Source organism: Podarcis filfolensis (genome assembly GCF_964270895.1).
Source record: "Podarcis filfolensis genome assembly, chromosome: 2".
Lineage (NCBI taxonomy): Eukaryota > Metazoa > Chordata > Lepidosauria > Squamata > Lacertidae > Podarcis > Podarcis filfolensis.
In genome coordinates this window covers 100082199-100102208 of record NC_139605.1, presented here as the reverse complement: position 1 = coordinate 100102208, position 20010 = coordinate 100082199, and the positions used below count along the sequence as shown (strand labels likewise).

General features: G+C 39.3%; 1 protein-coding gene and 1 long non-coding RNA gene across 9 annotated transcripts in view; one reads left to right on the top strand and one right to left on the bottom strand.

Annotated features, from left to right (window-relative positions):
- The window catches only part of LOC310755543 (cholesterol transporter ABCA5-like), a 57126-nt gene that overhangs the window by 20875 nt on the left and 16241 nt on the right, over positions 1 to 20010 (bottom strand). For all 8 annotated transcript variants that reach the window (XM_083598553.1, XM_083598556.1, XM_083598550.1 and 5 more), the window contains 12 exons: positions 19503 to 19691; positions 17959 to 18106; positions 16671 to 16839; positions 15328 to 15386; positions 8309 to 8419; positions 6778 to 6953; positions 6522 to 6641; positions 4767 to 4905; positions 4569 to 4659; positions 3048 to 3187; positions 1729 to 1848; positions 1429 to 1630 (listed from right to left, as the gene is read on the bottom strand). In XM_083598553.1, the coding sequence (XP_083454679.1) occupies positions 1429 to 1630; positions 1729 to 1848; positions 3048 to 3187; positions 4569 to 4659; positions 4767 to 4905; positions 6522 to 6641; positions 6778 to 6953; positions 8309 to 8419; positions 15328 to 15386; positions 16671 to 16839; positions 17959 to 18106; positions 19503 to 19691 (1664 nt within the window). The remainder of the gene's footprint in view (positions 1 to 1428; positions 1631 to 1728; positions 1849 to 3047; positions 3188 to 4568; positions 4660 to 4766; positions 4906 to 6521; positions 6642 to 6777; positions 6954 to 8308; positions 8420 to 15327; positions 15387 to 16670; positions 16840 to 17958; positions 18107 to 19502; positions 19692 to 20010) is intronic.
- On the top strand, positions 197 to 1865 carry LOC310755766. Its single transcript, XR_014544525.1, has 3 exons — positions 197 to 539; positions 681 to 740; positions 1747 to 1865. It is a non-coding gene; the product is annotated as an uncharacterized lncRNA (long non-coding RNA).

Here is a 20010-nt window from a genome sequence, read left to right as displayed (position 1 = left end):
AGCCTGTGAACAGCTACACTGAGACAGCAGTCCATGAGTATGATATCTAAGGCACCTTGTGTGGTATTTAAAAAGTTCAGAAAGGTGAAGGGGCAGGGAGTGTTATTGAAAAACTAGCATTATAGTCAGAGGGCTTATCCACACTTATCCCTGCTCTTTCTAGGCACAGATTAATTTTTATTTTCTCCTGGAGCTTTCCCCATGAAAACCCATTATTTAGTGCTCAAGCAGAGCCAATGCCGAGTTGGGTTTTCCACACATTGACGCTTGGAGCTTTAAAGAGCAGGTTTGCGTGGGGAAAGCTCCAGAGGATTAAAAACAAAAACGGTGCTCAGACCTGCAGCTTTAACGCACAGATCATGTCTTGAAAGAGAGGAAAGGTAAAATGTGGATAACCTCCAGTCTCAAGCAATAGCCACCTGTCCCTCTTGGACCATGACATGAATGCAATCACTTATTTTCCTTCCGTGGGCTCCTTGTCTTTGGATCGTTAAAACATAAGACGGAAATGTTTCCTGAAGTTCACGTGTAAGCCTTAGGTAAGAAAACTTGCAGCCAAATGTGACGTTTGCTGATGCAATTTCTTTTCAAACGACTCTATCCTTGTGAATGCTTCATAATGTGCACAGATTGAAATTTACCACTTCCTCACTCAAACTTCTTTTCAAACATTTTTTCAGGATGTGGCAAGTTGCCCTCTTGAAGGGCATTAAGTATTCGCACAGATATTGCTGGCAAAGGTGAGGTGGAGCAGAAATAATATAATATAATAAGGCTGAATGAACACACTTAAGCCCCAACTATCTCCTGGCTTCTCCTTGGCATACTAGAACGTTACAGGGATTAGGAGGCACGCATACACCTCCCTTGTGTTTCTCAAGCACGCATGCACATATGTACTCTCTTTCTTTTCTGGATGCTAGCTATTTGAGAAAGATTTGAGCTATTTGGGAAAGATTGAGGGCACAAGGAGAAGGGGACGACAGAGGACGAGATGGTTGGAGAGTGTTCTCAAAACTACCAGCATGAGTTTGACCAAACTGCGGGAGGCAGTGGAAGACAGGAGTGCCTGGCGTGCTCTGGTCCATGGGGTCACGAAGAGTCGGACACGACTAAACAACTAAACAACAACAACAACAACAGCTATTTGAGTCCCAAATTTAACTTGCACTAAGAGATAAGGGAAAACTACACAGACCTTCCACTCTCCACAACGATGCAGAATGCTGCTTACATGTGTGCAGCATAGGAAGCAGCGAAGAGACTCAATAGCAATTCCTTCACACATACATGCTGTACTCACTATTTCCCTATCAGGTGCTGCAACACAAGGCGCCAATCTGAGATGTAGCCTTCACTCTGGGCTGCGGAAGAACCTCCTGACTCTCATACATTTTGGACTAAGAAACAGAAAGCCAAGATGCTTACACTTCCGTGAGTGATTTGATGTCACGTTTGAAATTAAGAAAATGAACTTTTGCCAGAGTAGAGACCTGTTTTTTCCAAAGAGACTTATTGCTTAGTACACACGATTTTGTCTCAGATAGCATTAGCAGGCTTTGCTCTAACTCATCCATAGATTTTGCATCCATTTCATCTTCAGCTTGCTCCGAGTTAAATGCACTGAAATCTAAGGAGGGTAACAGATTAGGCAACTTAGAATTTATCCCCCACCACCAAATCATTGATCTGTAATGTACTACAGGAAGTACTGTCATTGATTCTCACCTGTGTGGTTAATTTCAGCTTCAACTTCCAGCTTGAGGAACACATCCTCCAAGGTAGTCATGGAAACGCCGTAAGAAATGACACCCAAATGGGAATGCATGTCTAGATCAGCAAACAGTGCTAGAAGAAGAAGCAGGAATAGATGTGGTAATAGTAGCAGGAGCAGCAGCAGCCGTGCTACTGCTTGGAAATAGAAATATAGGAAGCTGTCTTATACCATTGATCAATCCCTACCTACAGCAGGGATTGGATGCATTGCTGATGGATAGGATTGCTGACAGGTCAATCACCTGACATCACCGTGATGTAATCAAACCATGCAGGCAAACAAACTGGGCTTTGCAAGTGCCTGCAAACAATTCAGCAGGGAGTTGCATCTTTACCTTCCCCTCAAAGATGTTCAAGGAGACTTTGACTAAACATTAGGAATAACTTTTTGGTGGCAAGAGCTGTTTGACAGTAGAATGGACTACTTCTGGAGGTGGGCGGACTCTCCTTCACTGGAATTTTTTAAACAGAAGTTGGATGGCCATCTGTCAGGGATTCCTTAAGCTATGACTCTTGCACTGTAGGGGATTGAATTAGATGACACCCCTCCACACACACTACGATTCTATGACTGCATATCATATATGGCATGAGGGGTGGAACAGGCGAGAGTGGTTTAGAGAAAAATTGCCTGCCTTGAGTGCCAAATTAGGTATCTGGATGGGTGTATTATGTCTGTCTGCTGGTCTACGATGACAGTGGGTCTCCAGGGCTTCAGACACAAGTCTTTCCCAGACATACCTGGTGGTGCCAGAGATTTCTGCATGCAAAGTTTATTCTCTCCCACTGAGCTTTAAAGCTATTACATTTCTTGCAATCATGTTGCCTTATTTCTGTTTGCCGTTGAGTGTAACAACAAAAAAGCCTTTGGTGCCACTATTGTTTAACGACTGCATATAGCGTAACAGTTCAAAGTCACATGAAACAAAAGGTGAATGTTTTCCTTCATTTATCAAAGTGTCAAAAATGTGTCTGAAATTGAGGGGTTTTTTGTTGTTTTCTGGGAACTGTCTTGCTACTATATAATTTTTATTAAAAGCATGCCAAGGAAGGAAGGAAGATTACAAAAAACAAAACACAAACCAAACAAGATAGTTTGGGGTGTTTTGACCCCTTTCACAATAAATACCATCTCTTTTCCTTGCATAACAGGCCCAAAACCTATGTTATTTCTATTGAAGTCCATTTCAATTTAGTTTTCCATGAATTTCATTATTTTCCTCATCTGCTCCCCAATTTTTACTGGTGTTCAAAGGGGAGATGAGGTGTACCTGAAAATTTGTCCATGTCGTTAAAAGGTAAGGCATACACAAGCTGCTCTTCAGTCTGCTTTAACAAACTGGCTCCAGGGATATGCTGCTTGATCAAAAATGCTGTGCCCTCTGTGTTACAGTATCTGTCTATTTGCATACTAAGGAAAAACAAACACACACAATGTTTAATTATTATTTACAAGGTGGGACTCTATGGTTTGTTTGTTTAAGTAACAAAAAGAACATATTGTAAGCCATATGTTAAAACTTTAATTTCCTTATTCCAAATGAAAAACAAAATTTACATATAAGTATTCATAAATTATCTAAAAATCTAACAGATAAATCACAAAAACGTTTGAGATATATTCCAGAGGTGGGGAACCTTTTTTGTTTCTAAGTGTCAGTTCTTTTCAGCAGGCTGACTCTGACAGATGGGTGGGCCAATACAATTGTCAATCATATCTCAGTATGACATAATGTGATTGACAAATGGGTTACCCAGCCCACTTGTCAAAATCCCTTCTGCTTGCTGTGCTCCTTGCTGCAGTTCCTCCAGCAAACTTTAAAGGGGGAGGGAAACTACTGCAAAGAATGTGTGTGTTTTGTATGGAATGTTTGGGAGGAAATAAGAGGGTAAATAACAAACAAAATATTGATGTATGTAATTTTTATTTCTCAATTATATTTTGTGGTAGTATGGTTGTAATGTTTTTTGTAACATAAAATCATTCAATAAAAATTATTTTTAAAAAAGCAAAAGAATGGCTGCTTTAAATTAATATCCACACTCCTGACTGAGCATAGGAGAGTGGAGACTGAGTGCTCTTTGCAGCATTTTCTCTCTCCCACTTTTGCTCCTTCTCTCCAGCAGCAAAAAGGTAGCAGACTCTTTTTTCCTCTTGGAAGGCCCACCGTACACTGATCCTTTTCAGAGGCTGAAGAGATGGCTTTCCAAGAAGGTCCAGCCCACTCGCTGATATCACCAACGATAGTAGCTGATGGGCAGGGTTGGCAATATTTGGGGGAAATGGCTTGGCAGTCCAAACTGGAAGTTTCTTCATGCCTGATATTAGGCAAGTCAATGAAAAAATTGCGGGGGTTTTGGCATTTGGGGGCAACTCTATCTGATACACTCAATCATATCTCCATTCAGTACTTTGTGGATGTTACTGAAATTTCTAGCAGGTATAAATGTCTGCTTGATCCAAAAAAGTTATTATTATTTAATATTTTGTTCAGAATGCAATCCTGTACTCACTTACCTGAGAGTAAGTGGTATTAAATTTAGTGGGAACTCTTGAGTGGATAGACATAGAATTGTTCTGTCAAATGCTTTTTTATAACCTTGTAACACAGTTGCTTTGTAGCGATAATTAAGAAAGAAAATAAGGCAGTATGAACCAACTAGTGTTCATTTTTACTCATTGCTATTATACTTCCAGCTAACCAAACTGGGTGTTTTTTAAGTTAGTTGTAAAATTCTGGCAAAGTGGAAAATAATGAACACATTGAAATAGACTTTCAGACTACAGATACCTCAAGCGGTAGCCAATTCCCCATTTTGTTTTAAGGAACAGAGAGGAGCCAAGGCATTTCAGCATTCCTTGAGAAATCACAGCTTTCCGATCTAGAAGCAGGAACAGAAGATACCTTCAGTTATATCAGTTCATACAGCGATAAGCTGGCCATATTACCAAACTGGTACTAACACAAAGACCCCCAAATTGTACTTGCCAGCAACAATGTCTGCTTCTTCCATGAAATGGGTACTGAACACAGTCACTCGAGTGGCTTTTCCATTTTTCAGGAGGTTCCAAACTGTTTGCCGTGAACATGGATCCATGCCAGCGGTTGGTTCATCTAAGAGTAATACCTAAATATTGGCCATGGAAAACAATGGACTAGATATTCATTTTTAAAGTAGCAGTTATCCCTTATCAATAATATTGTTTATCATTATCATCACTTCTATCAGATATGTGAACAGTTTGACCAGATAAGATCCCAAGAAAAAAGCTCAACAACTTTTGTGTCTGGATTATTACTTTTTGAAATATGGCAACCCTACTGTTTCCTCAGGCACATTGTCTCCTGTTATTGTAAGTTTTTATTTCACGGTCTCAGTCTGCCTGCCAGTAGTTTGGGAATATACTAAAAATAAAATAATTTTTAAAACACTCTGCTTCATGAAACACATCCTGTTCAGCTCCTGCAAACTGAGAAGTCTCATACACCCACATGCCCACACCCACCCCTTATAATAATTACGACAAATCCATTCCTACCAAAAGAAACACAGTCCAGAAGTACAAATCAAACAACACCAGAGATTCTGGCATTATTCTCATTAACCTTTCCATTAGTAAAGAACTGCAAAAACTCTGGGGAGAAATTTGGATGAGAAATGTTGGCACCATTCCAAGAGCAATGTAGATGTAGTGACATAGACATTCTTCAGTGCTATCACCACTTCTGATGGGCTGTGAATGGATCTTTAGCTCATTTCTTATGTTATTCTAGAAGCCATTTCAGAATAGCCATGTTGATGTGGGAAAAGACGATCAGAAGCCCTAGCCCACACCGTCTGGTGTTATGTATAAAAGTGCCTAAGATGCTTTCACAAAGTAGTGGGAAGAGAGCTACAAACAACTTTGCTTGGAATTATCCTAGGAGGCTTCAAACACTCAGAGCGAGGGGATGTAATAGGCCTCCAGGCCTTGTGTTATGTAGGATTGCCTCAAATAAATATGCAGCTTAAATATGACTTAAATACATATGCAGCTGCTAAACTGGCTCTGATCAGTAACAATGAGGAAATTTACACCAACAACCTCAATGTTGGTAACCGGAAGTTGAGGGCTATATGGCAAATGCACAAAGCCATATTATGACCAATCAAATGTAGTAGTACAGAGGTTAAAAAAAAATGCACGCAGGTAAATATAGGTGGTTAACTCTGATAAAACATCCCCATTCCACAACAACACTTGACATACAGTTGGAAATACAGCTCCAGCAAGGCAAGCATCTGGCTCAAAGATTTCTTGCTAGATTGTCCCAGTGTCCCTGTCCACATTTCTGGCATGGTTGGTACTGAGAGATGGGCAAGCACGTTGTCAGAACTGAACAGGAAGGGACTACCTTGATCCATTTCAACTAGAGCTGGAATAGCTACCCAACAAACTAGGATTTGAAGACAGATACCCCTTAACCAATTCACAGACTAGACCTGCGGTTCAGATTGAAATCTGCATCCTTCTGGATTCCTTTAACTTTGTGAGATGCCACTATAAGACAGTCAGATGCTTCCATCTCTAGTTTCAACAACTACTAGAATGGGTGCACAAATCTGCATAATAAATATGCCATGTAACTGATTCTATATATCTACTACTTTACCATACAAGCAGTGCAGAGAAACACATTTCTTGTAAATAAATTACATATTATTGCTGCATCAATCAACCGTTTTGACCTTCTGGTGCTTACCTTTGGATCTCCAAGAACTGCAAATCCAACCGACAGTTTTCTTTTCTGTCCTCCACTTAGTTTTTTAGCTTGGTTATCTTTAAAGGGGTGCATATCCAAATCGAGTAAAACTTTCTGGACCTTAAACCAAGGACAAGAAGTATTTCATGTTAAATGCCCTACCCTTAAGGCTCAAGATGGCTTGCAGACATTATGGTAGTATAATGGAATATATTTATGAAAGCATAATGGAATATGGTCATTAGCCTGCACTCACCTCTTGTATCATATCATTGGGAGGTATTCCTTTAACCGAAGCTATTATTGATAAATTCTCTTCCACGGTTAATACATCAAAATATATATCTGACTGCTGGCAGACTCCAATTACCTTTCTTATATCTAGCATTTCATCTATTTCCGAAACTCTACAGCCATAAATCGATGCAAATCCTAATGCATGAAAAGCAAGAGCGGAAATGTTAACACTGTGATGGCTACCAGCGTAGAACATATATCTAGAGGCAGCTAGCTCAAACCTGAGGCAGAACACCCCCAAAAGTCAAGATGTCTAACATCACTGAACATGCAGAGTTGATTTTAAAATAAAAGCGATCAAAAAAAATTTATGCACTACCACCAACACGCACACAAATCAGAAAACATTAGAAACAGTACAACTCTTGGAACTGATTTGTAAAGCTGTAGAGAAAAGAATGTATGCCACTAAACAGCTGGAAGCAGAAAGTGCAGAGAAAACACTGTCCAAATTCAGCATGCCACAATCATTTGCATGTTGGCTAGAGCTGCCCTCTATGTTTTATTGTAAAAGTTGGAATTAGTTAATGAATGACTTGTTAATGAAGACCATTTGTGCCTTCTTGTCAGCTAGCTACCCTCAATAAGAGTGATGCTGGATGCCCAAAAAGTAACCTCTGGAAAGCAGGGATCACAGACCTGATCAGAGAGAGGGGGAACATTTTGAAAGAGAGCTGAACTGTTCTCCTGCACACTGCTTGAAATGAGGAATTGCTAAGCTTTACTGGCTGAATTAACCATTACTACTGGTTTGCAGCTGTGGAGTCACAGAAGCCTTGGGGCCACCATCTGCTGTAGTTCTTAATTGCAGCACACCTCAGTTGCCGCTGCACTGCAGCCTCTCTGCTGTGACCTGCTAGCTGGATTTCATTACAGTGGAACCTTGGAAGCCGAACACCTTTGAGCTTGAATGTTTTTGCTCCCAAACGATTGAAAACCAGAAGTGATTGTTCCGGTTTTCGAACAATTTTTGGAAGCTGAACATCCAGCGCCTTGGTTTTCGAACTGTTCCAGGAGTCGAATGAACTCCCAGAATGGATTAAATTCGAAAACCAAGGTATGACTGTACAGTATTGTGATGCTCTCAAATTCTGCATCTATGGGCCGAATCCCTTAACTGACCATGAGTAAGACCTAAGGGCACAAACTTCCTTTGGCATAGATGGACCCTGAGAGACAGTGGAATGAACTAGACTAAAATATATTTTTGTATTGCTCCCTACATTGTTAATCTCTTGTTCATCCACTATTATTTGAATAAATAGCACTGCCTGCACGTGTGTGTGTGTGTGTATTGAGAGAAGGCTTCTGTTCAAAGATTCAAATGTCCCAGGTTTCCTGAGTGGGGTCTTGAGTCAGAACCTACATTAAGCCCATCCCAAGGGTTACATATTTCAAAACAAAAACCACAAAATAGGCTTCCAGGGGATTTCTTCCATTAACGCTCTTTAAGACAAATGCAAAGAGAACAGAAGTAGGCACATATTTACCATCAGAAGGTGGGGACAATCCACAAAGAATGTTCATTAATGTTGTTTTTCCTGTTCCACTATGTCCAAGTAATGCTGTGATCTGACCCTCATAAATGTCAAAGGATAAACCTAATAAGAAACGAAACAGGAAGGGGATTAATTAATGGCATTATATAGTATTGCTACAAGCTTCAGGAAGTATTTAGCCACTGCTACATAGAGTACACTATCAATTACTCTTAAGAAAAACCCCACCATTAACAGAACATTTAATATTTAATAAAGCCAAACACACAGTTGTGTACAGATTTTATTTTGACTGATGTTTCCTTATCGAGATATTTACTGATTACAGATGAGTAGTCAGTAAAGAGAAACTCACCCACATACCATATCATTGCTCCCATTAGCCATGTTTGCATTGAGCCTTGGCCTCATGTGCTCCGCTTTCCTCCTCTGGTTTGGTCAAGAGCAGTTTGGAAGTAAGAAACCCAGTTTCTGAACAGGAGTGCACAATCCTAAGATTTGGTGCAGCTTATTTTTCCTTGATCACACCATGCTAAACCATGGTTAAGATGTGATTTAGGTAAAGCAAAAGCAAAATCTTCTGGACTCGCCCTGCCAGGCATATGGGAGGAAAAGAAGGAAGTGGACTTCCGGGGGCGGCGCGAACGGTAATGGCGGTCTCCTTCCACTCGTGAAGGGGAAGCTCTGCAGAAACGGGTCGTCCGCTACGGCAAAGCGGAGACCCCTGCTAGAAACCCACAGGTGGGGATAGCCTGTGGTCGTGGGACTCGGCGGGCGCCTGTAGCGCTCCTCCGCTACGTGAAGGGACCCCGTAAGGAGCTCCGGATCGTGTCGGGGGTGGCGCGGCGTTGTGAGTCGATCGCTCTTTTTGCGGAGTGATGCCGCTAAGCTGCTGCCGGTGAGCGCTGACCCTTTTCCTGGGACTATTCGGCTACAAACTTCAACCCGTAAGTGGGGGACTTTATTTGACTTATGAAGACAAATTTAAGAATTTGGCACACAAGCGGGAGACGCAACCAGGAAGTCCGTCTCCCGGGTTTTGTTTCAAGAACAAAGCAAAGACTCTTTAAAAACCCAAGCCCCAGACTTTGGGATAAATAAGTTGCAAACTCTCACATCAAGCTTTGAAGACCCCCTCTCAATTTTATTGAGGGGAGGAGGGTGAAAAAATCAGCTTTTTCCAGCCGATTCCTTTGAACTTCGGGACCGTAGAGCATTGAATCCCTGGCTACTGAGTTGCCAGGGTTTGGAATTTGAAGGCTACTTTGGAACTGTTACTTTATATCTCGCACTTTGCTGAGACAATTTATCTTTGCTAAAGAGTAACTCTGTGGAAATTTAAGGAATTTAAGAGGAGTCTGAAGGTCTTTTATAAATTGGATATTGTTTAACGTCTAGAGGGAACTTTCAACTTTTATGAACTGCGACATTTTTGAGCTTTCCTGACTACAGTATCCCTCTAGTGGAATAATTTGGTTTGGCAACCTACTGGGGGAATTTTCCATCTGTTGATTTGGGGATTTCCATGAGAAAGACAGACTGTGAGAACGACCTTGACGCATAGATAAGAAGGGTTATGAGCGGAAGGACAAGATCAGCCAAAGCCAAAACACTGCAAACTACTTTAACTTCTCAGCTGCGCAGATCCTCTGTCCCCACAATCCCTGTGGCACAAGTGGAAGATATAGAACAACCTAGGCCGGAAGGAATGGCCTCAGGTGGGGACTTCACTTCAGTGTTAAATAAAATATTTGAAAAGTTGGAAGGCTTAAGTAAACAAGTCTCTGACCAGTCAGACAAGATAGACCAAAACACCGCAAGCATTAATAATTTGACTCAACAAGTAAACTTAAATGCACAAACTATTGGAAAGTTGGTGGAAGACACTACCGCAAACCGTAAAATTGCTGAAGAGGCAAAGCAGAAAGTTGAAGAAGTTCAGGGAGAAATCAAACCTATGCGCAAACAGATAGGAGAACACCAGGCACTGCTGTCTATGATTGAACTGAAAAATAAGGAAAACAATTTAAGGATCAGATCTGTACCGGAAATTGACAATGAAAATCTAACTGAGTACCTCACGAAGGAATTTACACAATCTTGGCCCTTGGAAGAAGAAAAGGACTTTAAAATTGTGAGCGCATTCAGACTGGGAAAGGGAGGGAGGAAGATTAAGTCGAGAGACTGTCTAATCTCCCTCAGAACGAGGGAGGAAAGAGACAAAATCCTGAGTGCGCACTTCAAGACGCCATTAGAGATCCAAGAATCAAGGTTGGAAATTTATAAGGATATTCCTAAGCATTTGTTGGAGCTCAGAGGGAATTACGGTGATCTGGTGCAACTTCTGAGAAGCAACAGGATTATCTTCAGATGGGAATTCCCCCAAGGGATTTCCTTTACCTTCAGAGGGAAAAAAGTTAAAATCAAATCGGTGGAAGATAAAGACAAATTTTTGCACGACTACGGAGAAGACCTTCAGAAAGGGATTGAAGAGCCAAGCGATCCAGGATCGGGATCATCAAGTTTAATACCTGCACCTGGGGAATTGAAAGATCCTAAAGACACGCCACTTCTGGGAGCAACAGGAGGAAAATAACACCATCTCAACATGTCTCTGCAACTACTAAGTTGGAATACCAACGGTCTAAACTCCCCGGAAAAAAGGAAGAAGGTTTTTCATTTATTAAAAAAGGAACAATTGGACATAATTTGCTTGCAGGAAACACATGTGATTAGGCTGCACAGAAAAGTGTTAATTAATAAAAAATTAGGCCAAGAATTTATCTCATCAGACAAGGTTAAAAAGAGAGGCGTGGCAATTTATGCAAAAGAAAGCCTATCACCAAAGCTTCTCTTTAAAGATGAACAAGGAAGAATTTTGGCAATAGAAATCCAAACACAAGGAGAGAAATTTCTGATTTTAGGAATTTATGCACCAAATGAGGGGAAATCAGAGTTTTACAAGAAATTGCATGAGACGTTGATGGACTTTATTGACTATAACAATATTATTATGATGGGAGACATGAATGGAGTGGTGTCCACGAACATGGATAAAGCACAAAGACAGACCATAACGAAAGAGGGCAGACTACCAAAAACCTTTTTTGAACTGACTGACAATATGGATTTGATTGATATTTGGAGGACCAAAAATCCCCTAGGTAGAGAGGGAACATTCTTTTCTGAAGCCAAAATGACATGGACAAGGATCGACCAAATTTGGACAACTAGAGGCCTGGCACCTAAAATAAAAAAGGTGGAAATCTGCCCAAAAACCTGCTCCGACCATAATGCGGTAAAGATGGAAATGAAACTAACACCTATCGGCTCCTTCAGATGGAGGATGAATGACACCTTACTAAGAAACCAAGATATCGTAAGGAAGGCCCAAAAGACTCTGAAAGACTATTTTGAAATTAATATGAGAACTACGGTTGAAAAAAGAACGGTTTGGGACGCAAGCAAAGCGGTCATGAGAGGGTTCTTGATTCAACAGAATGCAATAAAAAAGAGATCTCAAAATGAGAAGAAAATGAAAATTTTGGAAAAAATAAAACAAGGGGAGAAGAAGTTAAGAGTTAAACCAAACTCAAAAGAGATTCTAAGAGAGATTAAGTTATATCAGGTGCAATATATGAAATTGATTAATGAAGAAATAGAGTGGAAAATTAAACAAATGAGACAAAAGACTTTTGAGTCAGCTAATAAATGTGGGAAACTATTGGCGTGGCAACTGAAAAAAAGACAGAAGTTAAACACGATCACAAATCTTGAGATCAACGGAAAAAACATACAGAACCCCGAGGAGATTAGAAGGTGCTTTCAGAGATATTTTAAACAACTTTATACGCAAGGGCCGCAGAAAGAAACTGAGATAGACCAATTTTTAAGAACCAATGGATTACAAAAAATATCTTCAGAAAATAAATTAGTATTGAACCAGCAAATTACAGAACAAGAAATTGAAGGTGCCATTCAGAACATGCAACTGGGCAAATCTCCAGGACCGGACGGACTAACCTCCAAATACTACAGAACTTTGAAAGATCTCTTAATTCAACCATTAAAGGAGGTGTGTAATGAGATTTTGGAAGGGAAAAAGGCGCCTGAATCGTGGAAAGAAGCATACATCACATTGATACCCAAGACAGAAGCTGAAAAGACACAACTAAAGAACTACCGTCCCATCTCCCTTTTGAATGTGGATTACAAAATCTTTGCAGACATTTTAGCTAGCAGACTTAAAAAAGTATTAATGGAAGTAATACATAAGGACCAGGCAGGCTTTCTCCCAGGCAGACACCTGTCTGATAATACAAGAAATATAATTGACATTCTGGAGTTGCTGCAAAGGAATATCAACACGAAAGCTGTTTTAGTTTTTATCGATGCGGAGAAAGCCTTTGATAATATCTCTTGGAGTTTTATGAAGAAGAATTTGAAAGGGATGGGAGTGGGTCAGGGGTTCGAAAATGGTATAGGAGCAATATATTCAGAACAAAAAGCGAAATTGATTGTAAACAATGTGGTGACTGAAGATTTTAGGATAGAAAAAGGAACACGTCAGGGTTGCCCTATCTCTCCATTATTATTTATCTCGGTCCTGGAGGTGCTGCTAAACATGATAAGAGGGGACCGATTTGTAAAAGGCATTCAGGTCGGAGCCAAACAATATAAATTGAAAGCCTTTGCAGATGATTTGGTTCTAACTTTACAGGAGCCGGAATCCAGTATGAAAAGAGCTTTGGAAATGATTAAAGAATTTGGTCATGTGGCGGGATTTAGACTAAACAGGGTAAAAACTAAAGTACTAGAGAAGAACTTAACTCCAATGGAAAAGGATAGGTTTCAGAATGAAACAGGTTTAACGGTGGTTAAGAAAGTGAAATACCTAGGGATTAATATGACGGCGAAAAATTTGAACCTATTTAAAGAGAACTATGAGAAATGTTGGGCAGAAGTTAAAAAAGACTTAGAAATCTGGTCTAACTTGAAGCTTTCCTTGTTGGGTCGAATTGCAGCTATAAAAATGAATGTATTGCCTAAAATGCTATTTTTATTTCAATCCTTGCAAATTTTGGATAAGATGGATTGTTTCAAGAAGTGGCAGAGAGACATCTCTAGATTTGTCTGGCAGGGCAAGAAACCTAGAATTAAGTTTAAAATTTTAACTGATGCAAAAGAAAGAGGTGGATTTGCCCTGCCAGACCTTAAATTGTACTATGAATCAGCAGCATTCTGCTGGCTGAAAGACTGGCTGCTTCTTGAAAATACAGACATTTTGGATTTGGAAGGTTTTAATAATGTTTTTGGGTGGCATGCATATCTTTGGTACGACAAGGTTAAAGCTCATAAGGCATTCAAAAACCATATTGTCAGAAAATCTTTGTTTAATGTCTGGATAAGATATAAAGACCTGCTGGAAAGTAAAACCCCAAGGTGGTTGTCACCTATGGAAGCTAAGGCTCAGAAAAAGCTCAATATGGAGGCTAAATGGCCAAAATATTGGGAAATTTTGGAACAAGAAGGTGACAGATTGAAACTGCAGAGTTTTGAAAAATTAAAAGACAAAGTGCGAGATTGGCTTCATTATTATCAAATAAGAGAGGCCTATAATTTGGATAGAAAAATTGGCTTCCAGGTGGATAAATCGAAATTGGAAACAGAACTGTTAGAACCAAAAACTAAGATTTTGTCAAAGATGTATAACTTGCTGTTGAAATGGAACACGCAGGATGAAACGGTCAAATCAGCAATGATCAAATGGGCGCAGGATCTAGGTCATAATATTATGTTTGCTGATTGGGAGCAGTTGTGGACCACCGGTATGAAATTTACGGCATGTATTGCCTTAAAGGAGAACATTATGAAAATGATTTACAGGTGGTACATGACCCCAGTCAAGCTTGCTAAAATTTATCACCTGCCTGACAATAAATGTTGGAAATGTAAAGAAGCTGAGGGAACATTCTTTCACCTCTGGTGGACTTGCCCAAGAGTTAAGGCTTACTGGGAAATGATATATAATGAACTTAAGAAAGTACTTAAAAGTACCTTCCCCAAGAAACCAGAGGCCTTTCTCTTGGGCATAGTTGGCCAATGGGTGCCAAAGAAAGATAGAACATTCTTTATGTATGCAACAACAGCAGCAAGAATACTTTTAGCTAAATATTGGAAGATACAGGATCTACCCACCGTGGAGGAATGGCAGACGCAAGTGATAGACTATATGGAGATGGCTGAAATGACTGGCAGAATCCGTGACCAGGGAGAAGAATCGATGGAACAGGACTGGAAAAAGTTTAAGGACTATCTACAAAAATACTGTAAAATCTTTGAGTGTCAATAGGATGTGGGAAGTAAAAGTAACAGGGTTTGTGTGACCTTGGCCAAAGGTGTGTGAAAAGAAGAATCTAAGAAAAAAAAGGATAAGGGGTTATGAATAGAACAATATTATGTCATATTTTATAAGATGAGGTATGGATTAAAAAAATGGAAAATGGGGACATAATAATTAGAATATAAAATTAAGTATGGTTGAAACAAGGTTTTGAATTTGCTGAATCTGATTGGAGTAAAGTGGAACACAAAAAAGGGGGATGTGAGGAGGTCAAGACAGAGGGGTATGGAACTTTATAAATTTAAGAAAGAGTGTTTTTCTTTTTTCTGTTTTTCTATTTTTCTTCTTTCATTTTTTTTTCTTCTCCTTTTTCTGTCATATATTGTTGTTTTTCTTGAGCTTTATGTATGGAAATGATATTTTTTGAAATGATGAATTCTTTGTTTTTTAAAACTTTAATAAATATGTATTTAAAAAAAAAAAAGGAAAAGAAGGAAGTGCACTAGCCTAAGTCTTGCTGAAACTCATTTCTGCTAGTGCATGTTGTGCTCAACCACGGTTTAGCATGACATGCAAATAGTCACTGTCAGAAAACAACAAACAGGCAACACTTAAAGGACAAGGGTTCACACTTGTAGCAGATAGCTGAAAACCTAAGAAGTCTTACTTTTCAGGGCCTCCACAGTTTCACCCTTTTTAATATATGATTTCTGGACATTATTGATTCTGAAAGAAGAAAAGATAAATTTATTTTCAAAAAGAAACACAGAACTTTGGGGAAATTTACCAAGCAAGAAAAATCAAAGAATATGCAGGTGCCACATATTTATATTAGCTTGAATATTCCTGTTTTGGTTTACAATGCAAGGTGATCTTCAGATTCAAAAGTAGTACAATGCACCTGGGAAACTATGCCACAACCCCTTCCCAGAAAGAAAGTACCACATACTTTTCCTGAACATATAATTTGACTATGATTTCTTCCAGACTTTGATCTCTCATAAAACATTTGAGAAATGGATGCAATGAGGAGGAGTCTGAACCACAGAATACAGTGAAAAAGATGAAATGGAACATTTCTAAACCACAAATACCACTTTTTGCTATTTGGCTTCCTGTCAAACTAAAGAAAATATGGGTAAATGGCACCCAAGGTTAATTGGATTGAATATGCCTCACTTCTGATTGAAACTAAGCTGGTTCCTACGCAAAGACCTACATAGTACTTTGAGTGCTTAGCAAAATGACCTTCCTTGCCTCAATTGCAAACTGACTAGTCAACATGCAACAGAGATTTGTACATGCAGTGACTCCCTTGTTGACTCTTATCAGGAAAGAAATATTAGTGCATGCAACATGCAACATTTGCATCTTAAGCAATACATGGAGCTTCAGATCACTTGCACAGGTACTGGTCTACAATGTATGTTTTGATAGAACCAAAACTGATTAACACTGTCTTTTCTCAATATGGACTTTTTTTCTTTGCCAAAAATATCAATTCACAGGACAATCACAAACTATATTTGCATATGAAAACTATCACATTGCTCCTCTTGAGTGACAAATTAATTATCACTGCATGCATACTTCACACAGCAGCCATGTTTGCTTGCAATGTTAAGCCAAGGACCCTGGCTTAATAAACCATAATGTACATGCAGAGGATTACTCAACTCTTTCCTCTTCCCTTCACGTGACCTAGGAGTGTGGTTTGCTTATCACTAATGAACCAGAATTTGAAAGCCAACAGCAAGCCTTGATTTAAGGCTGCCTACCAAGAGTTGCTTGTTAGGGAGAAATGAACAACACTCCTGCATTCAAATGTCAGGCTGAGCTGATTTGCTTGCAGCAATCGGAAAGTGTGTGCATGCTGCTTGTACACAAAATTACTTATTAAGCCAAGGTTCTTTATCATTTCATGCAAACACAGACAGTTTCTTTCTAAGTGCAAAAACAATTAATAACTGACAATAGGTTCCAGTTAAACTTCAGCATCATCCGTCATACCTAATAGCTTCTCTTCCCTGGAATTCGGAAGATATAGGCTCAACAATCTCATTGAATTCTAAGCTTCCATTAATGCTGCTTTCATACAATTCCTTGTAATTTCTTGTTCGCTTTACCCAAAATGAGGGCTTTAGGAAGAAGAAAAAGCTTCGCCGCAATCCGTATTCCCCTGGGGGTAAAAAAAGATGAGAAAGAATCTGTAAACATATGGATTACACAGTATAATTACATGTTTGGACTGTTTTCTGTTTATCATTTGCTAATTTTTAGACTTGTGCAAACTATATCCCTTATTTTGTAACCCAGGAAATCTTCCTGTACTACAGACTGGCATGTAATTTTTAGCATAAATTACAAATACATCTTTGGTGCCACAGACATACATACACACTATGCACAAGTTGAAATTCTGCTTTAATTTTATATGGATGTGCTATTTATTTCTGTTTATTTATTGGCTTCAAATCTAAGGTGGTTTGGGATATAAAAGTTTTGCATTTAAAATGCCCATGATTAATGACCATTTCTGAATCCTACAGGAGTATTAGAGCAATACCATAGAATAGAATAGAATAGAATAGAATAGAATAGAATAGAATAGAATAGTAAAAGACACATTCAAACTATATGACTCCTAAGCTTTTCTGTATTTATCAAAACGCTTAGGCACCCAGTCAATTTCAATTTATGATGTGTAGATGTATGACTTGTACCACGCTTAGGAATAGTAGACCATGTGTGCAAATTATAGGCAAATTTCTTTAATTAACACAGAAGATACTAAAAGCGATTTTGTCAAATAGAGTTCAGCCAGTGATAATAATAGTTGTCCATTCAGATTAGGATGGTTTTATTAAGCACAGACAGATATGTGGGTGATTTACTATTATTTATTAGTAGACCAGAAACATATATACCAGAATTATGAAATATAACTTATAGTTTGGGTAGTTTGGGGTATATGATTAACGGGTTTCAGTCTGCATTAATCCCAGTGGGGATTTTAAATCACATACATTGTATATGAACTGGCAATTTCGATAGTGCCCAGAGGTCATAACATATCCAGACATTTTGGTTCTCCGACATATCTCCCAAATGATTAGAATGAATTTAAAGAGGTTGAGAATGAAGATTTCTAGTATGGGCACAATTTCACTAAGGATGATGATACACTTAAAATGAGTATTTCACCAATACGGTATAATATGCATCACAATACTTAATATGTAACCAAACCCTTGATGTTGTTCAAGTTTTTTTGTATTTTTCTTTGATTGTAACATACCTGGAATCACTTGATCGAAATAAATCCCTAGGAGCAGGTAAAGCATACTATCAAGGGTCAATAGCGTATAAGCAATAATTAGTGGATAAGGGCCATGAGTTATATGTGAGAAAATAGCTCCTTCTTCATAATCTTCCAGATGCATCACCTGCAAACACATATAAAAATTGCAGGTACGTGACAGCATTACTTTACTAAAATAGTAAGGTAATGTAACACTATATAAACCTTGATGATGATCATCAAGTTGCCATCATAAGTAGGGGTGATGGGCCAAGTTCCTCATTTGGGCAGACAATTATGAGCTAAAGCAGAGAACAATCAAGTTATTCCCCACCCCCACCCCCAGTCCTAAATTCATTCTTAACTGCTTATCCCCTGGGAGTACTCAACCCTCTATATTTCATGGTTGGTAAGGCAGCAAAGACTGTTGAGCAGTGAGATGCCATTTTTCTCTCGCCTCCACCTTTAGGGCAGTTGTGGCCACAGCAGCAGGAGGAAAGGTTGAATGTGTCTGTCTCTCTCTCCCAACCATTATCCTCCCCCTCTCTTTCAGATCTTCCTTTTCCTGGATCCCCAGGAAGCATAATTTTCTCTAACGACAAAATGCCCAAACTAACATCAGGGTTTCAGAGACATGGAATGCTATTGTGGCAGCATTCCAGACACCAGGGAAAGCGGAAGAGAAAAAGAAGTGGGGAGGTAAGTTCACTGTTACCACCATAGCTGGTGGATGGGAGTGGGAAGGTGTTCTTCTACAGTTTGGATTAATATCTGACCCACAAGAAAAACTCGGTGGCTGTAAAGCTGACTTCCGCTCATATAATGGGATTCCACTACAGAGCCAGTGTGGTGTAGTGGTTAAGAGCAGTGGACTTGTAATCTGGTGAACCGGGTTCACTTCCCCACTCCTCCACATGCAGCTGCTGGGTGACCTTGGGCTAGTCACACTTCTCTGAAGTCTCTCAGCCCCACTCACCTCACAGAGTGTTTGTTGTGGGGGAGGAAGGGAAAGGAGAATGTTAGCCGCTTTAAGACTCCTTAGGGTAGTGATAAAGCGGGATATCAAATCCAAACTCTTCTTCTTCTACCTTCCTTTTTCCCACCCTGCATCCTCAAAATCTGCTCCAGAGAGTTGGGGGAGCCTCTAGAGAAAATGTTTTGAGGTGAATGGGAGACTGCAGAGGCGGAGACCGTAAGGTGATCTCCTGCTTTACTAGCAAAAGTCTCCTTGTGATACACTGAAAACTACACATTTATGACAGCAAGCTGCAAAATTAACATAAAAAGTCTGCAACACACAGTGTTCTTTGAACTTCTGACAAATGTGTTACTTATTACAGTTGATTTTTCTCATCGGTTAAAATGTCTACTTAATAACGGATTAGAAAATAACAAGAAACACATATATAAAAAGTTCAAAGCAAGTTCTAGATCTGTTACATACTTTATTCCAAGATGAAAGATTTAAAATATTATCACGTCTCATATTAGAACCACAGTGATGGGTGCATGCCACAGTAACAAACAAATAGTTTACTAACCTGTACAACACCAATTAAAAAGGGGCACTCACACAGTGGGCTTAGTGACCACACAAAAGACTTTGGAAAATCTTCCAACAGGGCAATGCTCAGGCCCACAGCACCAAAAGCCACAGTTGTGAAAAACTGAGCTGAACCAGCATAGTTCACTTTTTTGAAAAGAGAGGTTAGCAAAAATGCAAAGGAAATCTAAACAGAAATAGAAAGCGTATTTTCAGTGCACAATAGGACTTGATTAAAATTACTAGAATCTCAATTTTTATATGTGAAAATCATAATTATTGTATCACTTAGTATTTGCTAAAGATAATATAATATGCTAATGAAAGACATCAGCTGGCTAACAGGCTGAGGATTTTCTTGCAAACCGCAACATCAAAATTTCCCAAATTGGTTATGAAATCAGAGTGGGAAATCTAAGGTAGCAAGGAGCGCATTAACAAAATATAATGTGATTTTAAAGGAATGATTCTTTTGCAATAAAAACAGGTCACCTTTTCAAAAATGA